At 37.0% G+C, this 26,556-nt stretch overlaps 1 protein-coding gene across 3 annotated transcripts in view; it reads left to right on the plus strand.

The window, feature by feature from the left end:
- The window catches only part of MEGF10 (multiple EGF like domains 10), a 171,473-nt gene that overhangs the window by 56,829 nt on the left and 88,088 nt on the right, over positions 1-26,556 (plus strand). For all 3 annotated transcript variants that reach the window (XM_025388767.1, XM_025388768.1, XM_025388769.1), the window contains one exon: positions 25,073-25,165. In XM_025388767.1, coding sequence (XP_025244552.1) covers positions 25,073-25,165 — 93 coding nt within the window. The remainder of the gene's footprint in view (positions 1-25,072; positions 25,166-26,556) is intronic.

The raw sequence follows: 26,556 nt of genomic DNA on the forward strand, positions 1-26,556 counted from the left end.
GTCAGCTGTGGAGATTCTTGGAGAAAAAAAACCCTAGTTTTCTTGTGTATAGAGCATGATGAAGAGACTGGCTCTGCTTCTGATTGGAATGAGCACACAAAACTTTTGGAGAGGCTGTTAAAATACAGATTCTGATTCCATGGGTCCAGAGTGGGGCCCAAAGGTACACATTTCTACTGAACCCTCAGGCTGTGTGGAAGCTGCTGGTCCACAGAGCAGACTTTGAGTAACAAGGCTGTCTGTCCGAAAGACCAATGCATGTCATCAGGCAGGAAAGACCACGGTAGACAGTGTGGGCAACAGTGTGGTTAGGAGCCTTTTCTTAGAATGTGTTTAGAAAAAAAGAAAGGATTGGACATTTTTTAATTAAAATATTACTAGGACAGGAAGAAATCTGTGATTCCTTGATGTGGTTTTACTTTGTTTGTAAATTTAATTAAACTCTAAATTTGTTCATCCTTCAAGATTAATATTCTTGTCTCTAATCTGTGTTAAGAATTTAGACGCGTTTCATTATTTTTAATTTGGAGATTTTTCTTTTATTTCAAGTGTTTTTTAAGGAACACCTAGTGTTTGGTTATATGAATAAGTTATTTAGTGGTGAATTCTGAGATTTTGGTGCACCCATCACCCAAGTAATGTACACTGTACCCAATGTCTAGTCTTTTATCCTTTACCCACCTCCCACGCTTTCCCTTAAGTCCCCAAAGCCTATTGTATCATTCATATGCCTTTGCATCCTCATGGCTTAGCTCCTACTTGTAAGAAAGAATATACAATGTTTGGTTTTCCATTCCTGAGTTACTTCACTTAGAATAATGGTCCCCAATTCCATCCAGGTTGCTGCAAATGTCATTATTTAATTCCTTTTTATGGGTGAGTAGCATTCCATGGTATATATGTACGTATGTACGTATGTATGTATGTATGTATGTATCTATCTATCTATCTATCTATCTATCTATCTATTCTTTATCTATCTGTCACATTTTCTTTACTTGTTGATTGATGGGCATTTGGGCTTGTTCCATATTTTTGCAATTGTGAATTGTGTTGCTATAAACATGCATGTGCGAGTATCTTTTTCATACAATGAATTCTTTTCCTCTGGTAGATACCCAAGAGTGAGATTACTGAATCAAATGGTAGATCTACTTTTAGTTTTTTAAGGAATCTCCACACCATTTTCCCTAGTGGTTGTACTAGTTTATGTTCCCACCAACAGTGTAGAAGCACTCCCTTTTCAGCACATCCACACCGACATCTATTATTTTTGAAGTTTTTGATTATGGCCATTTTTGCAGGAGTAAGGTGGTGTTATGTTATGGTTTTGGTTTGCATTTCCCTGATCATTAGTGCTGTTGAACACTTTTTCATATGTTTGTTGGCCATTTGTATATCTTCTTTTGAGAATTTTCTATTCGTGTCCTTAGCCCACTTTTTGATGGGATTTTTTTTCTTGCTGATTTGTTTGAGTTCTTTGTAGATTCTGGATATTAGTTCTTTGTCAGATGTATAGATTGTGAAGATTTTCTCCCACTCTGTGGGTTGTCTGTTTACTCTGATGATTATTTCTTTTGCTGTGCAGAAGCTTTTTAGTTTAATTAAGTCCCATCTATTTATCTTTGTTTTTGTTGCATTTGCTTTTGGGTTCTTGGTCATAATAATTTGGCGAATTTTAAGTACAGGCTGAGTATCCAAAATGCTTGGGAGCAGAAGTGTTTCAGATTTTGGATTTTTTGGGTTTAGGAATATTTTCACATCCATAATGAGATACTCTGTGGATGGAACTCAAGTCTGAACATGAAATTAATTTATATTTTATATACATCTTATACATATAGCTTAAACATATTTTTATACAACATTTTAAATAATTTTGTGTATGGAACAAGATTTTGACTGTGTTTTGACTATGACAGGAGCTCAGGAGGGAAATTTTCCACTTGTGGCTTCATGTCAGTACTCAAAATATTTTCAGATTTTGGAGCACTTTGGCTTTTGGGTTTTTGCGTTAGGGATGCTCCACCTGCATTAATAAAGAAATCCTCAGAGAAATGAAATGGAGAAATGTCCAGAGGAATGAAATACTTGTAATATATGTGTGTGTACATATATATGTGTGTGCTTGTATAGATGTATTTGTATTGTGTATATACATATATAGTATGTTTTTTAATGTCACATAACTAACCTCTTATAAAATTGCTATTGATTTAAATCTCAGTTCTTGTACCTAAATAAATATTGATCCAAACACATTCCTATATATTTTCATTAACACATATCAGTTTTTATAATAAACATTTATGTATTCTAGAGATTTCTGTGGTTCTTCATGGAATAGCTTAGAGTTAACCAACACTTTTTTGTTATATACATTAATCCTAATGCATATATAGGAACTATAGTTAGGAAGATAGAGAAGCAAGAAGTGTGATTAGTTTAAACATTTATGGTTGAGAAATCACTGGATACTATTCTCTGCTTTCAACATATACCCATCATTTGACTGTAAATGCAAATATGGACATCCTAAGTGTAGTGCACATGGCTAGTGTATAGTTTCCCAAGGAAAACTGTTATATTTATTATCTCTCCCTTTTGGCCTCCAAGAAAAAAAAAAAGTTCAGTTCAGATTGTTAACACAGAATGGAGAAAACACATGAATTAAACCTAGGTTCAAATCCCAAAGCTACCCTGCATGTATAATGTCCCTGGGCCACAACATCCTTGATTTCTGTGAACCTCACTTCTTAATCTGTAAGATGGGTTCTAATGCCTATTAATCATGTAGGGTTGCTGTTAGGATCTAATAAGATATATGAAAGTGTTTTGAAAAATGCAAAAGACTTGCGTGTACAGTATTAACTAACTGAAAGTGATGGTTCTGGACTTGATTTTAGTATTATTTGTGATGTTTGGATTTCAATTAGAAGATAAGAATTCTTCTGCTGTAGCTCTAAAGTTGAGTAGATATTAAGCCATATGATTTTCATGAAGTTTAAAGTAATTCTCATGGCAATTCTTTATCACAAATATCAAACTGACTTGCTAAACTCTGCATCATGATCCATTTACTTATATCCATGTGCTTATGACTACTGTGATTAGAGATAATTAATAGGATCAAATCTTCCTTTCTAGTCATATAAAATGTATTGTCTTTTGCTTTTCTCTCAGCAGAAGAGTGTCCCTGAAATGAAAAAGCCTGCCTTCTTTTTCTGATTCTAGTTTTGTAATACATGTAGCTATTTAAAAATGGAAATGCAATCAAATTTAAATGTGGAATTATTTTTATATCAAAATACTTTTTTGATTTTTTTATCTCAAACTACAAAAGCAATGAATTTTTCGTACAATAAACCAGATCCCCCAAATATGCTAACTGCTATTTAGTATTTGTTAAATGTGAAGTGTGTGTTCTTCTGTATGTGTGGGTGGGTGCATATATGCATACATGTATATGCAATATAAAAAAGCCTATTCAGAGGTTTACTTTGTTTTTAATAATTAATATTTGATTTACTATAGTTATAAATCCAAAAACATAGTTGCTTCTTAAGCAAAATTCAGCTTACAGATGTTTCATTCATCAGTCTAACGAATTTAACAAACACATTAAGAAGCCTTTGACTAATGTTTTATAAACTTAAACACCTTCAAGTTTTTAAAATGGAATTCGTACATTTAATAGATTTGATTTTCATTTTAAATAATTCAGCGTCCAGGCTGACAAACCTTCCCATATAATTAAATAATTTTTGTAAATCTAAATAGCCCAACTTACAAATAGGGTGAAATCTTGTGTACTTTAAAACGTTAAAATACAGTCTGGACGCAGTGGCTCACGCCTGTAATTCCAGTGCTTTGAAAGGTGACAAGAGCGAGACTCAATCTCAAAAGAAAAAAAAAAATTTGTATTAGTAAGATTCAACTTTAAAATAACATTTTAAAATCAATTATTCCATTACACATTTAAAGAATAAAATTAGAAAGCTGACCTTTTATTCTACGGACCACATGCTCTTAAATATTATAAATGTCTTCTTAAAACTAAAAATATGCACGCTATAGATTTTGATTCTCTCTCACAATTCTGTGCTTAACTGAAAATCTTCACCAGGTTGAAAGATAATTACTTTCTAAGCATTATCTCATGATTTTTGGTTTAATTTTTAATATAAGTTTGGTAGTCTCTTCAATTCAATTAATTTCTTGATATTTATTTTTATTATGGTAAAAACACATGACATTACATTTACCATTTTAACTATTTTTAAGTGTACCCTTCAGCAGTATTAAATATAGTCACGTTTTTGTGCAACATATCTCTAGAACATTTTTGTCTTGCAAAACAGAAACTCTAGACTCATTAAACCCTAACTACCCCTACCCACCTCCAGCCCGTGGCAACCACCTTTCTACTTTATGTTTTTATGGTTTTGACTACTTTAAATCCTTCATGTAAGTGGAATCAGACAGTATTTGTCCTTTCGTGACTGGCTTATTTCACTTACCATAACCATAATGCCCTTGAGGTCCAGCCATATCGTAGTAGCATGGGACAGGACTTCCTTTTATTATTTTATTTTTATCTTTATTTTTTTTTAAGGCTACACAATATCTTTTCTGAAGTTTTTAAATATCAGAGAACGTGGTCCTTGACTACTACCTCAGTGGAGCATACTGAACCTACCCCTTGTTCCAGATGTTGTACCTGTATTACTTCAGTGTAACACATATTATTTCCTAGTACTAGTTTCAAATTAGATTAGAACTCAATCCAGTTGGCTACTCCGGTTGATTAAATTTTTGTGCATATCTTGGTCATTGAGATATGCAAATATTTTTGGCCTAACTACCATGATAATTGACAGAATTATGTATTCTTTTCATATAATTCTTATATGAAAATCTTATAAGATGTGTGGTCCTTTATTTCTTGTAAATGTTAAAATGATATCCCATTGCATTTTCCAAATTTCATGACTATGTTTGGAAGTGAAATCACAACCTCTAAGGTCATCTTGTTCACTCTCTTCCACTTTGCCGTTGGACTCATCTCACATATAGTCTGAAGTTACTCTGGCGACACTGGTGTAGCTCTTTCTCCAGGGTGTTAATTTCATCTGCAATATCAGCAATCTCTAGACACTTCCCATTTCTTTGTCGCCACCTTTCAGCCTGCCTAAGGCTCCAGGTAGTTCTCTAATTTAGAAGTTTGATCTTGTTTCTAAGATGAAAATATGTATAACTCAAATTGTCTTGAATATTGTGTGTCCCAAGCTTGTCTGTTAGCATCTGTTCCCTCCTAATTGCTGTGCCTGTCTTGCTTCACTTTCTTCCTTCTGTTCTCCCTGCCTCTTCCTGCCCTCCATTCCTTTTTCCTTCCTCCTTTGGTTCTCTTCCTCCTTTGTCTCTCCTCCATTTTTTCCCCTTCTTCTCTCCTTCCTTTCTAAGCATCGGCACACCGAAGACTGAAGGATGAGTACACCACTCTTGATGTTCTTCAGGGCTCAGTCTGTACTAAAGAGTAGGAATGAAATAGACTGCAGAAGGAAGGGAAAGACCCTTGGGCCCTTCTCTTCTCAACTGTGCTATTCTGTTTATCAGAAGTAAAAGACCTAGGCCACTTCAGAAAAGACATAAATTTGTTGCATATATATATATTTTTTCATTGATTTTTTAAAAAAAATTTGAAGTTGTAGTTTTTGTGGATACATAGTAGGTGTATATATTTATGGAGTGTATGGGATATTTTGATACAGGCATACAATATGTAATAATCACATCAGGGTGAATGGGGTATCTATCACCTCAAGCACTTATTCTTTGTGTTACAAACAATTCAAGTATACTCATGGAGGTAGAGAGTAGAATGACGATTATCAGAGGCTGGGAAGGATAGTGGGGGTGGGGGGTAGGGGGAAAATGGGGATGGTTAATGGGTAGAAAAAATAGAATGAATAAGATCTAGTGTTTGATAGCACAATATGGTGATTATAGTCAGCAATAATTTAATTGTACTTTAAAAAATAACTAAAAGAGTAAAATTGGGTTTTTTGTTGTATATATTTTTAATTACCTAAAATTATTTTTCATAGTGAAGCTATTTTTTTTAATCTGCGTAAAAAACTAGAAAACAGATAAGCAAAAAGAGAAAATAATCATTCATAATCCTGCCATTTTTGGTTTGTGTCTTTTCAGATATATTTCCATTACTTTAAATTCAGTACAAATTTGTAGGTTATGCCATGCATATTTTTTGTAAGCTGTATTGTTCATTTGTATTATATTGTCGACGTATTTTCTAGTCTACAAAATTACATCTAAATAATAATGTTATAATTGAATTTTACCATATTAATATATACTAATGTTAGGCACACATAATTTTGCAGCTACAGGGAGCATCATTTTATTTATCCCTTTGCATGTGTGAGTGATTCGTACAATAAATTATTTTAAGTGGAATTTCTGGAATGAGAGGTATGCATCCTGTATCATTTAGAATTAGATTTGGCCATGGGGTGCCTAGAAGTAGGCAAGCCAGCAGGGGACCCAAGCAGGTTTTACCTTTCTGCTCCACCATCTCTTTGTCACATGCTCTCACCAAGCTACAAGGGCATCTTTATTCTGCCACTCCTGTAACTACTCGTGGAATGAGCCCAAAGGCAAGGTGGAAGAGAGTGAACAAGATGCCTTAGAGGTCATGATTTCACTTCCAAACATAGCCATGAGACTTGCAAAGTGCAGTGGGATATTGTTTTAACATTTACAAAGGTATGGTCTTCATTTCCATGTACCATTATTGACCTCCACACATCATCAACAGACAGAATAGGTGGGAGAAAGAGGCAAATGGCAATGTCAACTGTTTCCTAAGGAGGATTCCTAGAAGTGATCATGTTCCTTTTACATCCCACTGGTCACTTGGTCTCACCAAGCTGCAAATGCATCTCTAGTCTGTGTGGGCAAAGGCCCAGTAAAAATATATATAAATATATATTTACTTCTGTGGGAAGGGGAAAATGGATTTTGGGGAGACAGGAATAAGCCACATTGTAATGCAGTTTGAGGCACATTGCCAAATTGCTGTCCAGACAGGTTGTAACAACTTACATGCCCACCAGTAGTGTGTGAAGGTGCCCATTTCCTTACATTTCTGCTGACCTAGGTATTATTATTGCTTTCAACCTTTTGGGTGAAAAAACGTACCTAGCTTTATTTTGCATTTCCTAATTATTAATAATGCTGTTCACTTTAAAAACTTATGTTTATGGCCGGGCATGGTGGCTCACTCCTGTAATCCTAGCATTTTGGGAGGCCAAGGCAGGCAGATCACCTGAGGTCAGGAGTTCGAGACCAGCCTGGCCAACATGACGAAACCTCATCTTTACTAAAAATACAAAAATTAGCTGGGCCTGGTGATGCACACCTGTAATCTCAGTTATTTGGGAGGCTGACATAGGAGAATCGCTTGAACCCAGGAGGTGGAGGTTACAGTGAGCCGGAGCCGAGATCGTGCCATTGCACTCCAGCCTAGGTGACAGAGTGAGACTCTGTCTCAAAAAGTGTTTATTTACCATTTGTGTTTGGCTTTAGGGCCAGGACCAGGGAGATACAGTGAGACTGCCTTGTTCTGCAGAGAACCATAAGAACACTGAATAGAAGCAATAGGGGACAGTGGCAAATGAAAGAGAAACAGACTGATTTGGGGGTGCTAAAGAAGACAGTTTGAGAGAGAGACTTTAAAACATGCCCCAGAGAGATCAGTTCCCATGGATGTGCCCAGCAGCAGCAGGAGACCCAGGCCCTTCTTAGCTCTTGCCCTCATCAACATCACGGATGCTCGTTCTCTCCTCATCCCACAGTTTCATTAGGCCTCCTTTCCCAAGGCCTCAACTGTTTGCTATTTGCAGGGATGATCTAGAGCCAGGGCAGTTTCTTGTCTTCTTCTACTACCTACTTCTCCCATGAGCATTGTGGATAGAGAAATAATCTCAGATTTCTGGCAGTGAGGTAGGCTCTTGGCAGCGGAAACTGATATGCGAATGACTTGACCTATGGAAAGGAGAGAGACTTGTGATCCCCACAGTACTGTAGTTCATTCAGGAACATGCTGGAATAAATGAACAACTATCGAGGTTGAGGTTGCCCTAGGGTCCTAACCATTATTTGCAACATTATAACTCCAAGAAAATTCACACAACTGGTTTCCAAACACATCTTTGAAACCCGACCTCTTAGCACGTTGGGGACTGCTTATAGATTTGGTGACATGGGACTTGGAAAAGCAGCAAAAGAGAGAAGCAGAGTGGGAAGTTGGCAGCTACCCTTTGTGGGAAGGATTGGTTAATCCAGAGAGAAGGCTGGCCATACATTCTCAATCGGATGTTCTTGGCTTCATCTCCACTGATGGCAGAGAAAGCGGATCATTGTAAGCAGGGCCGCTTGCAGCAAATCATGAATGGACAAAGGAGATGGCCAGGGGTCCCTTCTCCAGTCCAGCTCCCATTCTCTTTGCCCCACATGCCTTGTCTTCTCCTGCTGGATGCTGCTGTAAAGGAAGGGACTGTTCTGATGATTGTTTTCTTTGGTGTAGACTTAAGTCTGCTAGCTCTGTTTTTGTTAGATGGAGAAGGTCAAATGCTAACTCCAAGTTCAAGTTCTAATGGGGGCGTCCAGGCAAGTGTGGCTTGTAAGAAGGACAGAAGGAAGAGGTCTGGGGACTGGGTAACCCACTTTATTGCCTGGCAGACCAGCTCTGATGGTGAGAGATCAGTTCCCATGGATGTGTCCTGCCTGTTGTTGGCACCGGTTAAGAGAACTTCGGAACCGTAAATAAGAAGCCTTAACTCCCACACACTGAACTGTATATGATTTCCTGTTCTTAACAGAAAGGAGTGTGACAATTGATTACCAGAGCAGTGAATGAATATTCACAGCTGATTTTTAACTTGGCCAACTTTATGTAAAACTGAACTGGCTGTAGGCAAATAAGGAGCTGGAACTGTAGTTGGTGTTTATATGAAAAATAGTGGCCGGGCGCGGTGGCTCACGCCTGTAATCCCTGCACTTTGGGAGGCCGAGGCGGGCGGATCACGAGGTCAGGAGATCGAGACCATCCTGGCTAACAAGGTGAAACCCCGTCTCTACTAAAATACAAAAAAAATTAGCCGGGCGCGGTGGCGGGCGCCTGTAGTCCCAGCTACTCGGGAGGCTGAGGCAGGAGAATGGCGCGAACCCGGGAGGCGGAGCTTGCAGTGAGCCGAGATGGTGCCACTGCACTCCAGCCTGGGGGACAGAGTGAAGACTCCGCCTCAAAAAAAAAAAAAAAAAAAAAAAAAAAAAAAAAAAAAAAAAAAGAAAAATAGTTCTGTAGATGAACTTTACTCTTGTTTAAATGTCATGCTTCAGAAAACAATGGGTTTTAAGCCCAAATTTTGAGGCGAGGGCTTAAAAACACCTGCAGCTCACTAACCTAGGACACTTTTCCTTCCAGGAGACAGATATGCCACACAGGTGGCACTTTGTGAGTCGGTCACATTAACTGTTTGCCATTTAATATGTTTTTCTTTATTTCTTCTTTTTTAATATTGGAATATTATGTTATTTTAGACTGGAATTAACAAAAAGCTTTCTTCTGGGAAAGGGAGTGCCATCTCTTGAAAGTGGCTGCCTGGAACATTGTGTTTAGAAGGATTCTGAGGCTGTGTTTGGGCTAAGAGAGAAAGAGCAGAGTGACTCACTAGTGATTTCTGCCACGGGATTGGAGTGGCAGTGGGTGGCCCGAGTGCGCCTCATTTGCCATCCCTGTATTTGACTGCAGAGTACCCTGTGGCATTCTGGAATCATGGAGATATCAACTGAGGCTCCTGAATCATACGCCTGGCCAAAGGCTCCTGTTGTACCTACCTCTGTCATTTAAGTGGGAAGTTATATTTACTGTTCTTGCTATTGTCCCCAGAAAAAAAATTAGCTTCCTTTGTGAGCTGGAATATTTGACATGCTTAAGTCGGGATCATATTGTCAACAGTTTTGTGTTGGGGATGGGAAAGGATTTTCAATGGCTATATTTTGCCTCAGTGTCAGCCACAGGGGGAACTGATTAGGAGAGGGATTGGTAGGCTTGAGCAAATTGGGCACGGCTTCTGGAAGAGCTGAACGGAAGATAGTTTCTTTCCCTACCTTATAATTATGTGAGGACACATTTAATTATTTATCCTGGCTTTGTATCATTTTGGTCTTTTCCTGTTGAAAAGTTTAGGGCCCAGATTCTTCAGGCTGAGAGGAGCTGCAGTGCAGGGAAGATGCCTTGTTTTGGTGTGGGAAGAGTTAGCCTTCGGCAGAGGTCTGTTTAGGGGGAGCTAGGCTCCTTGGGTGGATTTAGGGAAGCAAAAGGAGAGCTTCAGGAAAGGAGGAGTACCTCTTATTGAAGTTCGAGGCAGACAGACCCTTTGGTTTTGGACTTGTTTGATTCTCGCAGGCTTGTTTAATGATAAAGTTGTGATCTTGTCAAATATTAAAAACAAGACAAAACAAAAAAACCTTAGTCTTTTGATTCACTTAAGCAGATCCTTTTGAGTAGAGATAAAAGTGAGACAATCCTGTTAAGCTAGTCAAAGAGAGCCTGACTGACAACAATCAGATGGTATGTGCCCAAATATACCCACCCATGATGCCCTCCCTGCTACTGGCAGTGGATTTTTTCCTGTTTCCATAGGGACCCTGTACTCTGTTGCTATGGAGTCCGACGTGGTTCAGAGGAACCTACCAGTAAATACAGGGGAAGGCCTTTTGTCCACATACCGTGCCAGCAGAAATTCCAATTTTCCCACACATCTATCGAAACCTAAACTTCTGCTTTCCAGTTTGGGTCGTTGGTCCCTGCTAGTAGGGAAGATAGGAAATCTAATAAATAACACAAGAAACCTTTGTTGCTTTACTGATTGACAATGCTTGCTCAGTGTTTAGGATTTTATAAATAGAAACTAAGAATTTAATTTTTTAAAAACCCACTACAAATTCAAGATAGCCTCAATCTAAACAGAAGGAGATCATGTCTGCTGCCTTTTTTTTTTTTGCTTGAGAAAGCCTGACTTTAGAGTCCTGTGGAGATAGGGTCAAAAGGAAACAATGGAAAAATCCTTGCCTTATCTCTAGAAAATTAGTTCCTGAAATTGCAGTCTTTGCAGGACAAGTAGAATTTTTACAAGCCTAATAATTTATGCAATCCCCTTGCAGGGATAGAAAATGGCTAAAATAAAAGCCAAGAACTGAGAAGCAATTTTTATTGTACTATAGTTCAAATCTTTTCAGGGCGAAGTAATTTAAAAATAATGGAAAAAACACAGTTTGATCTAAGTGACCAACCACAAAACATTGACATGACCAGGTGGTGACAGAACTTGCATATTTTTAGTCTGGGATAGCGACTGCCAGCGCTTTTACAGATAATCCAGTGGTAAACCTAGTGCATCCATCTGGGCCACACACAGAGATGCTAAAGGAGGGAGAAATTGATGCACTGGTAGAATCAATGCTGCACTGACATTCTTCTTTCCTTCAGTTGTAGTAATATCCCAAGGTCCAGACCTATTTTTTTTTTAAATTGATAACTAATTCTAAAAAAGGCCAGAGGAAAATCAGAGAGCTCCAAGAGAGTTAAGACAGAGAAACTCAGACTTCTTGATTCAAGTGTCAGAAGGCAGCATTAGCTCAAGGTGGGCCTCTCTGGCCAGCTGGCCACGTTGGAAGAACAAAAGTGGTTATGACAAGTTTAAAGATATGGCCTTCAAAGTAACGGAGATTTAAGCTAAGAAACAATAGCTAAGTTAATTTATTGTACTTAGCACGAAATTGAGGGACATAAAAGGAAACCACCATAAAAGTGCCACCATGAATGAAACCTACTTGTTGATCCAGGGAGGAGAATAGGTTTCCAGAAACTTGGATCCTGGGCATTATCTGTAGTTGAATCCCTCTAGGGTGAACTATGGAACACTCATCCTGTAGAATTCACTGCCGCATTATCCAATTAGTTTGGGAAATGTAGTATGTTGGATCCCCTTTCTTGAAGATTTGCTTCAGCCTATTAAAGGCTCTGGGAATGCCTGCAGTAAAGACGTGTCTTAAACTTCTTTGACTATGGAATTTCTTACTCCCTGTGCTCTCTTCCCTTTTCTTTCCCCAAGAACATGATGGAAGAAATAGTTCTCAGAATCTACTTACTTGGAAAACACTGCTTTGAGGGATTTTGTTTTCTGTAAACATAGACTGGGTAATTTTAAATATTTATAATTTGTTTGAGACTCTTTGGACCTTTAATTTCTTTTAAGGACAATTATATAATCTGTTTTAACAACTCAAGAAAGGGAAAGTTTTAGTTGCGTCTATAAGGCTATAATAGATACTTCCTTACCTTTGCTATGGCATGGAGGAGATGCGTATTTTACTGCCTCATTGATGGGGACAACTTCTTCTGGACCTCTCCCCCCAGTTTTGAACTCAGCAGAGGTATTTTATGGCAAACAGTTGTTCACCAAAAGTGGCTCCTGATGTGAAATTCAGAATAGCTATATGATCAGTTAATAGGGTAGAAAGAAAGATAATAATCAAAATAGCTATATAAATGATAGATTTGGCAGCTGATACAGAGTCAAAAAAGTGAAATGAAGACAAAAGGGAGACAGAGGTGGGAGGATCACTTCAGCCTGGGAGGTAGAGGTTACAGTGAGCTGAGATTGTGCCACTGCACTCCAGGCTAGGTGACAGAGCAAGACCCTGCCTCAAAAAAAAAAAAAAAAAAAAAAAAAAAAAGTGACCCATCTAAGAACTTAAAATCCCTTTATTTTGTATTCTTTTAGGACCGTCACTTAGCAGGGGCTGGATGATCTGATGCATAATGGTAGGGGTTTTAGGGCCCATGCAGTTTTTTTTTTTTTTTTTTTTTTTTTTTGAGACGGAGTCTCGCTCTGTCGCCCAGGCTGGAGTGCAGTGGCCGGATCTCAGCTCACTGCAAGCTCCGCCTCCCGGGTTCATGCCATTCTCCTGCCTCAGCCTCCCGAGTAGCTGGGACTACAGGCGCCCGCCACCTCGCCCGGCTAGTTTTTTGTATTTCTTAATAGAGACGGGGTTTCACCGTGTTAGCCAGGATGGTCTCGATCTCCTGACCTCGTGATCCGCCCGTCTCGGCCTCCCAAAGTGCTGGGATTACAGGCTTGAGCCACCGCGCCCAGCCTGCAGTTTTATATTTTAAAAATTTTTAACTTAAAACTTGAGACTTTCATCTTCCATGGAAAAATCAGGCAGTTGGTAACACTGGCTTGATATTCCTATGAGGCAACAGACAGGAAACTGAAGAGAAGCCTCCCCGTTTGGATGAGCAAGTGCTCCCTGAGTTTCCCCAGGTCTGACCTGACTTGTAATAGTTCTCTAATTTATCCGTGTGGCCTCTGAAGGCATTTAAGTTTGTGTTCCCTGGTTTTGGGGCATTCTCATAGCAAAGGTTCTGCTGCCAGCTTTCTCTTGAAACTGCTACCCTTTTCCTTTTGAATAAATTCTAACTGCTTGATTTATACATTTGAATTAAGACTTTCATACCGAAATGCAAAGGTTCCTGACAAGGGAAATGATCTCCGCTGTTGTTGTTAGTCATTGACCCATGGGCATGAGGACTTCCTTTATTCTCAAGCTGGTGTAGACAGGGAAAGAGAGTGGAAGAACACGAGGGCACCAGAGTTCTAGAGGAAATGTCCAGGGACCACCACCAAGGAGGGAGAAGGGGCAAAAGAAACTGAGTGGGAAAAGTGGTACTCTAATTATAACTCCCATTGCCCTCTTAACTTTCTCTAGGGCTGGCCTTTATTATTCACATGTGATTCAGATGTATTGGATAACCGGAAGCAAAGTGACAGCAAGATGAAATAGGGCAGACCAGGGGAAATGCCATGTGGTGGAAAACATGCTGTGGGAAAGAATATTTGTAAAAGAATTCCATGGCTCCATAGAGAGTGGTCAGGCCAAGAGAAATGCCATTCTAAAAACAGAAGAGCCTGGGGTGGCACTTCCTGTGCATAGAATTGTCATGCTTTCCTCATAGACAGACACGGCAGGACCAGCTGGTAAATAATTTGTCCCAAATGAAGGTACCTTCCTTCTGGTTTCTTCCCTAAACAATATGCTGACGATTTTGAAATTCTTCTCAAATTGAATCAGTTTGCAGTTGTATCATCAGACCTGTTGCAGGTTCAGTTGTTAGGAATTTGTGCTCAGGAAAACTAGAATTTATTCCAGTGCTGGTTGACATTTTGATGCTATAGTCCATTAAGATCATGTTACTTACGTTACTTAAATCTGATTCAACCTATAGAGACACACTGTGAGAGTTGTGGCCAGAATAGATAATGCCTATCTAAGTGTGGAATTAAGCTAAAAACTCTTTCTGTTTTCAAATAAATGAATAGGATTATGTGCTCCACAGATGGTATTTCAATCCCTTGTGTGGGATCCATTACAATAGACTATTTCAACACAAGCTGTATTTTTTTTTCTGTAGAAGTCAATTACTTTGTAGAGGAAAAGCCTAGTAAAACATCGCATTGTCATTTTTTAGTATTAGCAGTTCCCCAAATAAATATTTATTGGGAGGGTCTAAAGCCAATACCTTCATAGGCATTTAAAGAGCTCTACCCACCAGTGATGACAGACTCTTAGTAAAATGGAATAGTATGTACACAGAGGATTTGAGTGTTAGCTCAGATTTTTTTTTTCTCTATGGAGAGAGGGCTCTTTGCCTCTCTCTAAAAGTTCTCCTCATACTCTAGGGTGTTTTTGTTGTTGTTGTTTAAACAGCTTTATGGAGGTAAAATTGACATACAATAAGCTACACATTTTAAAGTGTACAATTTGATAAATATTGACATATGTACACAATCCTTAAACCCTCACCTCAATCATGATAGTGAACCTATACATCACATACGAATGTTTCCTCATACCCTTTTCTAATTTCTCCCATCCATCCCTCCCTGCTGAGGCAACCATTGATCAGCTTTCTGTCACTCTAGATTACTTTGTATTTTCTAGAGCTTTATATAAGTGGACTCATAGAGTATGCTTGATTTTATATCTGATTTCTTTCACTCATCATAATCATTTTGAGATTTATCATATTGCCCTGTGAACTGTTAGCTCATTCCTTTTTATTGCTGAGTAGGATTCTATTGTATGGCTATACCACAATTTATACTTTCATGTACTTAGCACATTTGGATTTTTTCCAGTTTTTGACAATTACACATAAAACTTCTCTGAAAACTTATGTACACATCTTTGTATGGGCATACATATGCTTTCATTTCTCTTGGGTAATACCTGGAGTTGAATGGCTGAACCACGTGGTAGTTGTACACAAGTGGTCAGAGATACTTTATTTGAAATAGTCAAAATCTGGAAATTTTGTCTGGTATTGCTTTGAATCTATACAACTATTGGAGGAGAATTGATATCTTATTAATAGAGTCATCTGACTCACAAACAAGTGCTGTCTCACTATTCAAGATAATATGTATATTGTGCTGTTCTTGAGTAGAGTGTTCTACAAATGTCAAATAGATCAAATTGGTTGACAGTTTTGTTCAATTCTTCTTTACTTTCTCTCAACAATGTTGTTGGTTTTTAGTGTACAGGTCCTTCACATCTTTGACTTGATTTGTCCTTAAGTATTTCATATTTTTTGATGTTATTGTAAGTGGCTATTCAATTTCTGATTGTTGCTAATATATAGAAATATAATTGAGGTTTTGCATATTGACTTTTATCTGTAATCTTGTTAATGCTCTTTTTTAAAGTAGTTTTTCTGTAGATTCCATTAGATTTTCTAAATAAATACATATATTTACATAGTCTATAAATTAAGGCAGTTTTACTTCTTCCTTCCCAATCTATATAAGCTTTATTTCTTTTCCTTGCCTTATTATACTTGCTGGAACCCCCAGTATAATGCTGAATAGAAATGGTAAGAGCAAGAATCCTTGTTCTGTTGTTAATCTTAGAGGAAAGCATTTCATTCTTTTACCATTGACTATGTTAGTAGTAGGTTTTTCATATTTGCCCTTTATCAGGTTGAGGAAACTCGCTTCTGTTTCTAGTTTGCAGAAATTTTTTGTTAGGAATAAATATACTTTTCTAAATGTTTGCTAAATGCAGACATCTTTTGAAATAATCATATATATATAATCATTATATATATATGATTATTTTATCATTCAGGTCTACTTAAGTTATATATATATGTATATATGAAAGAACAAACCTCTACTCACCTGGTCATAAAGTTTAATCCTTTTGCATATTGTTGCATTTAATTCACTAAAATTTTGTTTAGAATTTTTGCACTTATGTGCATGATATTCGTTTGTAGTTTGTTTGTTTCTTTTTTACTGCAAATGTCTCTGGTTTTAGTGTTAAGGTAATTTTGACCTCACAGTTGGGAAGTTGGGAAGTAGTCTCTGGCCTTCAATTTTCTGGAAGAAGTTTTTTTAGAATTGGTATTTTTTCTTCTTTTAATGTTTGGTATAATTCATCATTGAAACCATCTGGAATTGGAGGTTTTTTAAAATAGGAAAGCTTTTAACTATAATTTAATTGCTTTAACATATATAAATCCATTCAGGTTATTTATTTCTACTTGAATAAGCTTTAGTAGTTTCTTCATTTCATCTAGGTTATCAAATTTGTTGGCATAAAGTTTTTATTAACATTTACCTTTAAAAAATCTATAGATTTTATAGTGATATCACTTCTCTCATTTCTAATACTGGTAATTTGTGTCTCTTCTCTTTTTTCCCTGATAAGTATGGTTAGAAGTTGATCCATTTTGCTGATCTTCTCAAAGAATTAGGTTTTACTTTTGTTAATTTTCTCTTTTGCTTTTCTGTTTTTTATTTTATTGATTTTAGCTTTGATTTTTATTATTTCTTTTACTCTCCCTTTCATTGGGGTTTTATTTGATCTTTATTTTCTAGTTTCTTAAGGTGGAAACTGAAATAATTTCAGACTTTTCTTCTTTCATAATGCAGGCATTTGGTGCTACAAAATTTCCTCTATGTGCTGCTTTAACAGCATTTCATAATTTTGACACGTTGTGATTTTGTTTTCATTTACTTTAAAATACCTTCTGATTAATATATCTTTTGATTTCTTTATTGACTTTGAGTTATTTAGAAGTATGTTATTTAGTTCCAAATATTTGGAAGGATTTTCCAGATATCATGCTGTTACTGATTTCTAACTAAATTTCCTTATGATTAGAATACTGCTTTGTATGCGCTGAATCTTTTAAAATTGACTGAGATTTGTTTTATTTCATAGAATATGATCTAACTTGATTATTGTTCTGTATGTTCTTGGAAAGGAAATATATTCTGTTGTTATTGGGTGGAATGTACTATAAATATTAATTAGATCAAGTTGGTTTTAGTTTCAAATCTACTATATCTTATTTTCTTTTTAATTGTTCTATCAATTATTAAGACTAGTTATTCAAATCTCCTGCTTTAGTTGTATCTATTTCTCATTGCAGTTTCTGAAACTGCATGCATAATGTTTAATGTTTGGGATTATTGTTTGGGATTATTATTTCGTTAATAATGGATTGAACATATTGTCATTATAAAGTGACATTCATTATCTCTAAAAATAGTCTTTGTTCTGAAGTCTTCATTTGATATTAATGTAGCTACTCCAGCTTTCTTTTGATTAGCATTAGTATGTTGTTGTTTTTTAACATACCTTTACTTTAAAAATATTTGCATTTTTATCATGTGTGTTTCTTGTACTTGTAAGCAGCATATAGTTAGGTCTTACACTTTTAATCCAATCTGTTAATCTCTGTCTTTTAATTTACGTATTAGACCACTTATGGTTAATATGATTATTGATATAGTTAGATTTGATTTCTGCTTGTCCCATCTGTTTTTTGTTCTCATTTTTCTCTTTTATACTTTCATTTTAAGTTGAATATTTTTTATAATTCTATTTTATCTTCTTTGTTGGCTTACTAGCTATAAATCTTAGTTGTATTGTTTTTGTGGTTGTTTTGGGGTTTATAGTATCCACAGTTAACTCTTCTCACATTGTAATTTGAGTCAAAATGATGCTTCAGGGAGAGAATGAGGTATGTATCTAATGGCCAGATTTCTAATTCCCCTCATATCTTTTGGCCATCCCACTTGGACTAGGTTGTGACACCTTTACTTAAAATGTATGACACAAGTTCTGAGTTCTTGTATCTCCTCCTTATATAGATGGGTCTTCCATTTTTCTGCTAATGTTTATTTTTATTTAATTTAGTAACCGACTCACCCGAAAGATCATTCAAAAAAGCAGTGTATTAGTTACAAATAATGTTTTGCTGCAATAAGTAGAGATCTGAAAAATAGAAACATATACATAATAAGGATCATCATGTCATGATAATTCTGGAAGTGGGTGGTTTATGGCACTTATTTATCCATGCCAAGAATTCAGAGTGAAGGGTTCCATGATTCTCTTGGTCCTTCCCTCAGAGTTGCCTGGTGCTCTTTGCAGATTCAGCGATGTCCACACACCAGGCAGCAGGAAGAAGAAAGAGAAGGGGAGTTGCATTTACCAACTGAATCTGTCTTTTGGCATTGTTTTCCACAAGGGCATTTCAATCTAGAAAGAGGGCCAATAAATGTAGTTTATTGCTGACATCACTGCTGGCCGTGGTACAAGTAAGATTCTGTTAATAAGGATAGAAGAAAGAATAGACATTGGGTATACAATTGGCAATGTCTGCCAAAGACACTGCCAGTAGCAGCTCTTTGTACTTGCCCTGAAATGACATGAAAACCCTATAAGGAATGGAGAGAAAAGACTTATAGATACAGAGTTTTTGTATTATTATTATTATTATTACATTTACTAAGTGCAAATGTCTAGGTTCCTAGCATTCTCAAGTTCTTTCCACCACTGATCAGCCATCTATGGACATCACACATATGGACCACTGGTGGCTGTGGGGTAAGAACCCCTGACCCTAAGCAAAAAGTTATGCAACTTTGGGGATGGGATGCAAGGAAAAAGGTATGTGAAGCAGCTGTTTGGGGGCACTGCTCCCTGCAACATTGTTTCAAAGATATCCATTTTTTCAGCTCAGATGTTTTCTCTTTCATGAGATGCTCTTGATCTCACCCCAGTTAGAATTAACTACTTCCACAGTCTCCACAGTATTGTTACAACAGTTTTATTGAGATGTAATTCACATACCATACAATTCAACCATTTAAAGTGTACAATTCACCCATTTTTAGTATATTCACAAAGTTGTACAGCCGTCACACAATCAAGTTTTGAATATTTTTATCATCTCAATACAACCCTTATACCTATTAGCCATCAATCCATATTAACCCACAGCCCTAGACAAACAACTGATATCCTGTCTATCCATATGATGTTGTCCATTTGGATATTTCAAATAAATTGAATTATTCAGTATGCTCTCACAGTATTTTTCTGAAACCTCTCTTATTATCCCTGGATTCTACTCTGCATTTATTGAGTTTGATGGCTCTACATCAGATTTCCTTTGAAGACTAAGAGTTCCCAGTCTGCCATCTTTGTATACACAGTATGGCCTATCAATGTACCTAATGCATCAGTAAATATTAAACAGAAGAAAAAGAGAATTACCTTTCCATTTTATAAACAAACATAATAGGGTAGGCTGCAATATGATATTTGGAAATATGAAAGCAAAGTGGTTCCTGTGCACTTGTAGTAGCAATTAGATTTTGTAAGGACTTTGCACGTAATTGTCCTCAGACAAAAGTGTGGGGAAGATAAAGTTTATCTTGGAAGTCAACTCTCTGCTTCTTTCTCCTTCTTCCTCCTTTGAATCTTTTGACTTCTGACTCCAGGCCATCTAGTATACCTCCCTAGTATCTGACCCAGAACACCCTCTATCATCCTTTTCACCCCTGCTCCCTCTCACTTCCATTAAAATCCATCTTACATTTTGGTCCACTGGGAGTCAGGGACCTGGGTTTAATACCAACTATGAATATTGGGGAAAGTACCCATTTTCCTGATCTATTTTCTCATCTGAAAAATGCAGGAATGATGCTCAGTAAAGGCACGTTTAACTCTAAAACTCGATATTCCTCTGTAGCAACTCAGAGAATAAATGAGAGAAAATAAGATTTGTGACTTCTACTCTTTGCTCATAACATCAGCATAAAAGGAATTTCTGGGGACAGATAGGTTAGCTGGAAGGTTTGTGTCTCTATTGGATGGTTGTTTTCAAGAACTATTTTGATTCTGAAAACATTTTCCATATTAATTTAAATAAATATATTATATTCTTTAAGACAATGATATATACTGTCTTTAGAGATACAATTGGTTTATAAAGAAGTCTTTAGTCTGTCTACTCCTCCTTTTACTTTTTTTGGCATCCCTAGGTGAAAATCCAAAGGGAATTGTATGTGGCAGAAGAAAAACTATTGAGTATAGTTAATGGTTGTCAGTATTAAAGCCAAGTATTTACAAGTAAAAGGAATGAGGTCCATGTCATTGGTAATGGGATTTAAATGGATTTAGGAACTAAGACTGAAACAGGAGCCTAATTAGAGAAGATTCCAGGGTCGTCATGTCAGTGCCCACCTGTCCATCAGGCAGACAGAGTGTCCACAGCTTTCGCTTCAAAGACATGGCCTGTTCTTCTCATCAGTGTCTCTTGCCTCCTAGTTCTTGAGGGAAAAGACATCTTGGCTGCCCCGTGCAGCTTGCTGTGTCTGAAGGAGCATACTGAGTGCAGGTTGAGATTCAGCTGATGTCTGGCCTCTAAAAAAGATTCAGACTCAGAATATGATATTTAATGATTTTCTTAAAGATGGGTGCAGAAAAGAAATCATATTAGATAGATTATCTTTGCTTGGGTTATTCTAGTTTTAACTGCCCTTTTAAAAATAAGAAGAAAGGACATGGGTAGGGAATAAAATATCTATTCCCATTCATGGGACAGCCGCACTTATAATGGTTCCTTTGTACCTATTCTTTGTATCTCAGCTACTGAACATTTGCTAAGTGGACCTCTGTTCCTTTTTTTCTTTTCTAGTACACTTTGGGGTTTTCTACATGAACAATTAATGTCTTTAGCATACATTGGTTTTTCATGTGGGGCATGTTAGTTATAGAAGCAACACCCAGAGTAGGTGACATCTGAAGCTGAATGGGTGAGGTAAGACCAAGGTAGTAATTGAGCTCAGCTAATCTCTTGGTGGTGGAGTGGGCGTCTGTGTCATGCATGTGCCATAGTCAGTGTTTCTGCACCTTGGTGAGTTAGCACATTAGAGAATATAGAGAGGTCTATAGCTTACTCTGTCCTCCTCTGTTGCTTCCCTTTGCTCTTTTCCATCTTTGATGAGGTTTGTTGCTTGATGTGGAGAGCCCAGAGATAGTGGAAAAGAGCATGGAGCAGAGATGGCACTTGTATAAGGGAGTCTAATGTGTGAAGATTCTCCATCATAGAAGTAGGATTTTGTGTTCTTTCCTTTTAGATTCCATCCCAACAATATTTCTCATCATTTAGATCATTATTTGTCTTTAGGCATCAATGTGCAGAGGTGATTCCATTGGCTTTAGCTTTAATTAAGAAAAAATAAATCATTAGGGAAGCAGATTCCCTCTTCCAATTCCTAATTAACTTACAGGCAAATTTGTTTTCTGCTAATGACACATCCACATTTTGTTTCAGACTCTGGCCAAATGTTAGCTCAAGGTTTTCATAAATGTAATCCATATTTTAAAATTACCATCACGGATTTTAAAAAATTATTATAATTGACTGAACTTCTTGGAATTCATTTCATAAAACACAAAGTTTGCACTATCGAGAATCACACATGAGAACATTGTGCGATTATCGAGCAATCTCAAAGTGTTCTGAAGCAGGTCTCCTTTGATTCTGCACATAGAAATCTACTTATTATCTTTTTTGGAGTTAACAAAATAAGAGCAACAAAAAAACAATGGATTGGGATCCAACCAAATGCAATTCTGATTCTTAGTTCTCTGGAAGATATGCTTAACTTATGCATTTATTTACCCATTCTAATAAGTGCTAGCTTGATATGAGAGCAAAGTGCTAGGCTGGCTTGCTCAATCTTACCTTTCTTACCAGTTGATTCAGGCGGAACTCATTTGGTGTCACCCTGGAGTTAAGAGTCAACACAACTACAATTAAAACCAAATTTTAATCTCCAGCTTCTGTGGTGTATATCAAAAAAGTAGTGTGTGGGAGAGAAAGATGACTCGAGTGGTAAAAAGTGAAAATGAAGGTAAAAGGTGAAAAAAAATGAAAGGATAGAGAAGAAAGGGAGAGCAGCGAATTGAGACCTGTCCATAGAATACCGGAAACATTCTCCCCTCATAGCCAGCTCCTTGCCAGATGAATACAAAACTCTAGGTTGCTCTGATGGAATCCAGCTTTTTGAGTACCCAGAAGTTTTCAAATTCTCAAATGATAATATTAATTATTTTGTCCAATAAAATCTTACATAGATGCCCAAGATAAAAAACAATTTAAGTTGTATTAATATAAATCTACGTTATAAATGAACATTTACAAAATTTCTTTTGTATGAAGTTAATTCGTGGGAACTACACTGTTAAACACAAAAGTTTGAAATTCAAGAATATGGAGAATACTTCCTTCCATCAGCCACTACATTCAATTTCTGTGTTTTGTTTTAAATGCACAGTGTCAAAGAAGTCTTGTTTCACATTAAAGGCAAAGAGTATCTAATTTTTAAAACTTCTGGAAATATTCAAACAGAATTTTAGTAGCTTTACTATGTTGAAGAAGGATAATTGGTAAACTTGGGTCTGAAGGCTGTTCACTGTAATAGTTGCAAACATAGATGCCATCAGCACCTAAGACAAGTGGGAGGCAAACCCTCTTGTTTTAACATATTTACAGTGGGTGCCAGAGCTCTCACTGGTGGAAGAGTCCCCTGTACCCATGCTGCCATTGAACACAGTGTGAGATAGCATCCAGAGCATACCCTGCACTGCTAGACCCAAGCCTACTGTGGCATTTAGTTGAACTTTGCACACTCAAGTATCGTAGTTTGCTGGCTTTAGGTATGTACATACCTAAATTTTAACAAAAGAACAATACCTTGTGCTTACAAATGAATGACATCTACAAGTTCAAACACAAACCTAGAGGTGGAAGGAGACACTGAACCCTGAAGTTGGCACATATTGACTTAACTTGGCAGCAAAAATCAAAATAATGCAGGGCCAGTGTGTTCATATGTTACAGGCAAGTTCTGCTTTTAATTACAATGAAATATGTAATTGACTCAAATATTATGAGGTTGCTAAGCACTTCCTTCTAATTCTAGTATCAGAAAATTCTACCCTCGACCAGAGTCCCAAGCTCACCAGTCCTGGTATTCCTCACTAAATTGCCTAGGTGCTAAAGAGTTATTCTGATGAGAGCAAGAGAGCTTGTATTTTCCAAAATTTATGGCCACTTTATTTCATTGTGGTGTCATCTCCCTGTTGGTTTCTTATAACAAATGTATACTTTTCATTAAACTATTCCTAGCGAATTCTCAGAATAAAGTCCCAATACCTTAATTTGGTTTTCAGAGTCTCTCTCTCTCTACCTTGCAAAGCTATTGCCCCAAACACTGCCCCCAACATAACTTATTTCATTTGTTTTTCTTTTTACCTGTTGCTTTTGCTTTCTCTTCACCTAAAATGCCCACCCTTATATATCTTCATGTCTCAATCTTATGATCAAGACCTTAGAAGTAGTCATTTATGGTTCAGCAATATTTATGCACTGTGTGTGTGTGCACATGTGTATATATACATATATACACACACATATTAAACATACACCTTAGTGCATGAATCACATATATTAATACTAATGACATGGAAATATTATTGTCATTATATTAAGTGGAAAAGCATATTGAAAAAGATGATTCTATTTTTTTGAGGAGAAAAATATGTAGGAAAAAATTCCTGAAGGTTTTACATCCACAAAAATGTTACCAGTTTGAGCTACTGGAGATAAGGCTTATTTTACTTATTGGTGTTTTATATATTTGGGCAGTAAGTCTTTTGTAATAAGACATGCACTAATAAAATGCATCTCTAAAGCACATAGCACCTCATATCACCCTTAAATAAAATTTTAGAATATCTGAACCCCAAACCCTTTAAGTTGTTCTCACAATTATGCATATATCCAGATATTTTAAATAATGTTTAACCAATGTGCATGGTACTAAGGTTGTTGATAATGCTAAGATTTGGCACAGCGTATTTTAATGCCTATTTTGGAAATCATCAGACTGTCCATTCACTCACGTTTGCAGTGATGCCCCTTTGTCTGCAAGGGTAGAGTACACCTGAGATATTTACTAATGAAAGAGCATTGAGATTTACTGTTTTCCAAAGACCTGGGTGGCATTTTTCAAATATCCTCCTCAACAGAAAAAGAGCAAGCAATTCTGCTGTGTCATAGTTGTGAACAACGTGTTCACAAAGAAGTGTGACTACAGTTTCTGGTGAATGTATTAGTAAAAAAAATCATAATACATAATCATAATACTCCCCATCCACTCTGTCACTCTGAGGCCCTGATATCCTGCTTTGTGGTTTGTTTCTCCACATAGGCTCCTTCTGACACAAAAAGGATATATTTGATACTCACTGATAATTTTTTTAAAGAGTGAATTAGGCAATTTTCCTTGAAACGTCTTTTCTAATTTAGCATGAAGTAGAATAGAATAGTAGAAGTGATGGGATTTATTTGGCGATACTAAAATAAGAAGGGGAATTGTTTGGTCCTACAGCAGACTGTAAGAGGGCTGAGGAATGGATTGAAGAAAATTATCAAGCATGCATGTTGTTTTTAAGTGATACTTGAAACTTGGATGTGCAACAGCTGTGTTGTTGGCTTTTTTTTTTCTTGTGCCAACTTTCTTTATTTGACTGATTTTCTCTCTGACAGCCCACTGTGCTGATAAATGTGTCCACGGTCGCTGTATTGCTCCAAACACCTGTCAGTGTGAGCCTGGCTGGGGAGGGACCAACTGCTCCAGTGGTAAGTTTCCACCTGCTGTTGTCCGTCTCGGGATGTTTTTGCTGTAGGGGCCTCCTTGTCTGCAGATGACCCTGGGTCATGCTTTCCCTCTTCATCCCTACACAGAGCATAGTGTGAATGCCACGTCCATCTCAGTCATACAGTTTCTTTTAAATCTGTACATGTACATATACATTATTTGTTAATTAAGTATAACGAAAAGTTCTTGGAAAGAAGGAAATTTCCGCAATCATACAACAGCTCATACTTCTGCGGATGTGAATGCATTTTCTAGAGTAGGGTCCACAATTTAGGCTCCTTACTTCAGTAAGGCAGTTGTGGTAACATAGCTATTGTATCCTAACTTCTGTTTTTACCTGTTGATTTCTCCAAGAAAATTTCTTGGTGGTTAAAATTTACCACCTGTTGGTTTTTAACTCAGAAGTGAAATTGGTATTTTTGATGCTAACATATCTTTTTGTCTCTGAATTCTGAGATGCAAATAATGAGTGCTTGCTCAGATAACTTTCAGGAGACTTATCTGTAATAAATGAAAATTCATGAACATTTTGGTACTTGTTAAATCAATTCCTAACATAGTGTATCATTTGTCTCCATTGTGTTAGAATTATAATTCTAAAATGATGGCATTTTGGACTCAAAGCAGTCTACACCTAACATTTCATATTCATTATCGTAAAGATTATATCATGGAATGTCATGTAATACAGTTGCTTTTCTAAATTTCACAGTTTAAACCAAAATCTTCTGGCTAACTTGTTGCTGTGCACGTAATTGCATCCACTTCCTTTTCCTTTATACTTCTTTTTTCGCCTTGAGAAACGTGAGAAGGAATTAAAGTGCAACTAAATTGTAATGCGTGAAACATTACATTTAGAAAAAGGAAACAATCGTTTTAAAAAGTTAGCAAGTTTGCATGACAGCACAAATTTCTCTTCGTTGCCATCAAGGAATTTTTTGAAATTAGTCTGAATGGACTTATTTCAATAAGCTGATTTAAAAATTTTTTACTTGCTTACTTTGGAATTGGGGAGATTATTTATCTTGCTAGGACTACTTGTTTCGGACTTGTGATCTCTTGGCTCTCCTTGAAGCAGCATCTCCAGGGGAAGCCCTTGTGCCGTCTGTGCACAGAACGCTTGGTGTGAAAGAGCCTTTTTACTGTACCTTAAACAGTGACTGGGAGTGTGTGTGTGTGTGTGTGTGTGTGTGTGTGTGTCTTTCTGCCCCTGACAGGCTTCTCAATTCCAGGGAAAAACTGTCTTGCAGGGTTTTGTTTTGCTTCTGTTGGAAATCAGGAGGAGAGTGGGCATTTTGTTCACACGCCATTGAGGCAAAATGTTTGGGATGTGGGATTTGGCTCATGTCCATTTTTCTGGCCGACTGACCTC

The sequence above is a fragment of the Theropithecus gelada genome, chromosome 6 (assembly GCF_003255815.1).
Source record: "Theropithecus gelada isolate Dixy chromosome 6, Tgel_1.0, whole genome shotgun sequence".
NCBI classification, from domain to species: domain Eukaryota; kingdom Metazoa; phylum Chordata; class Mammalia; order Primates; family Cercopithecidae; genus Theropithecus; species Theropithecus gelada.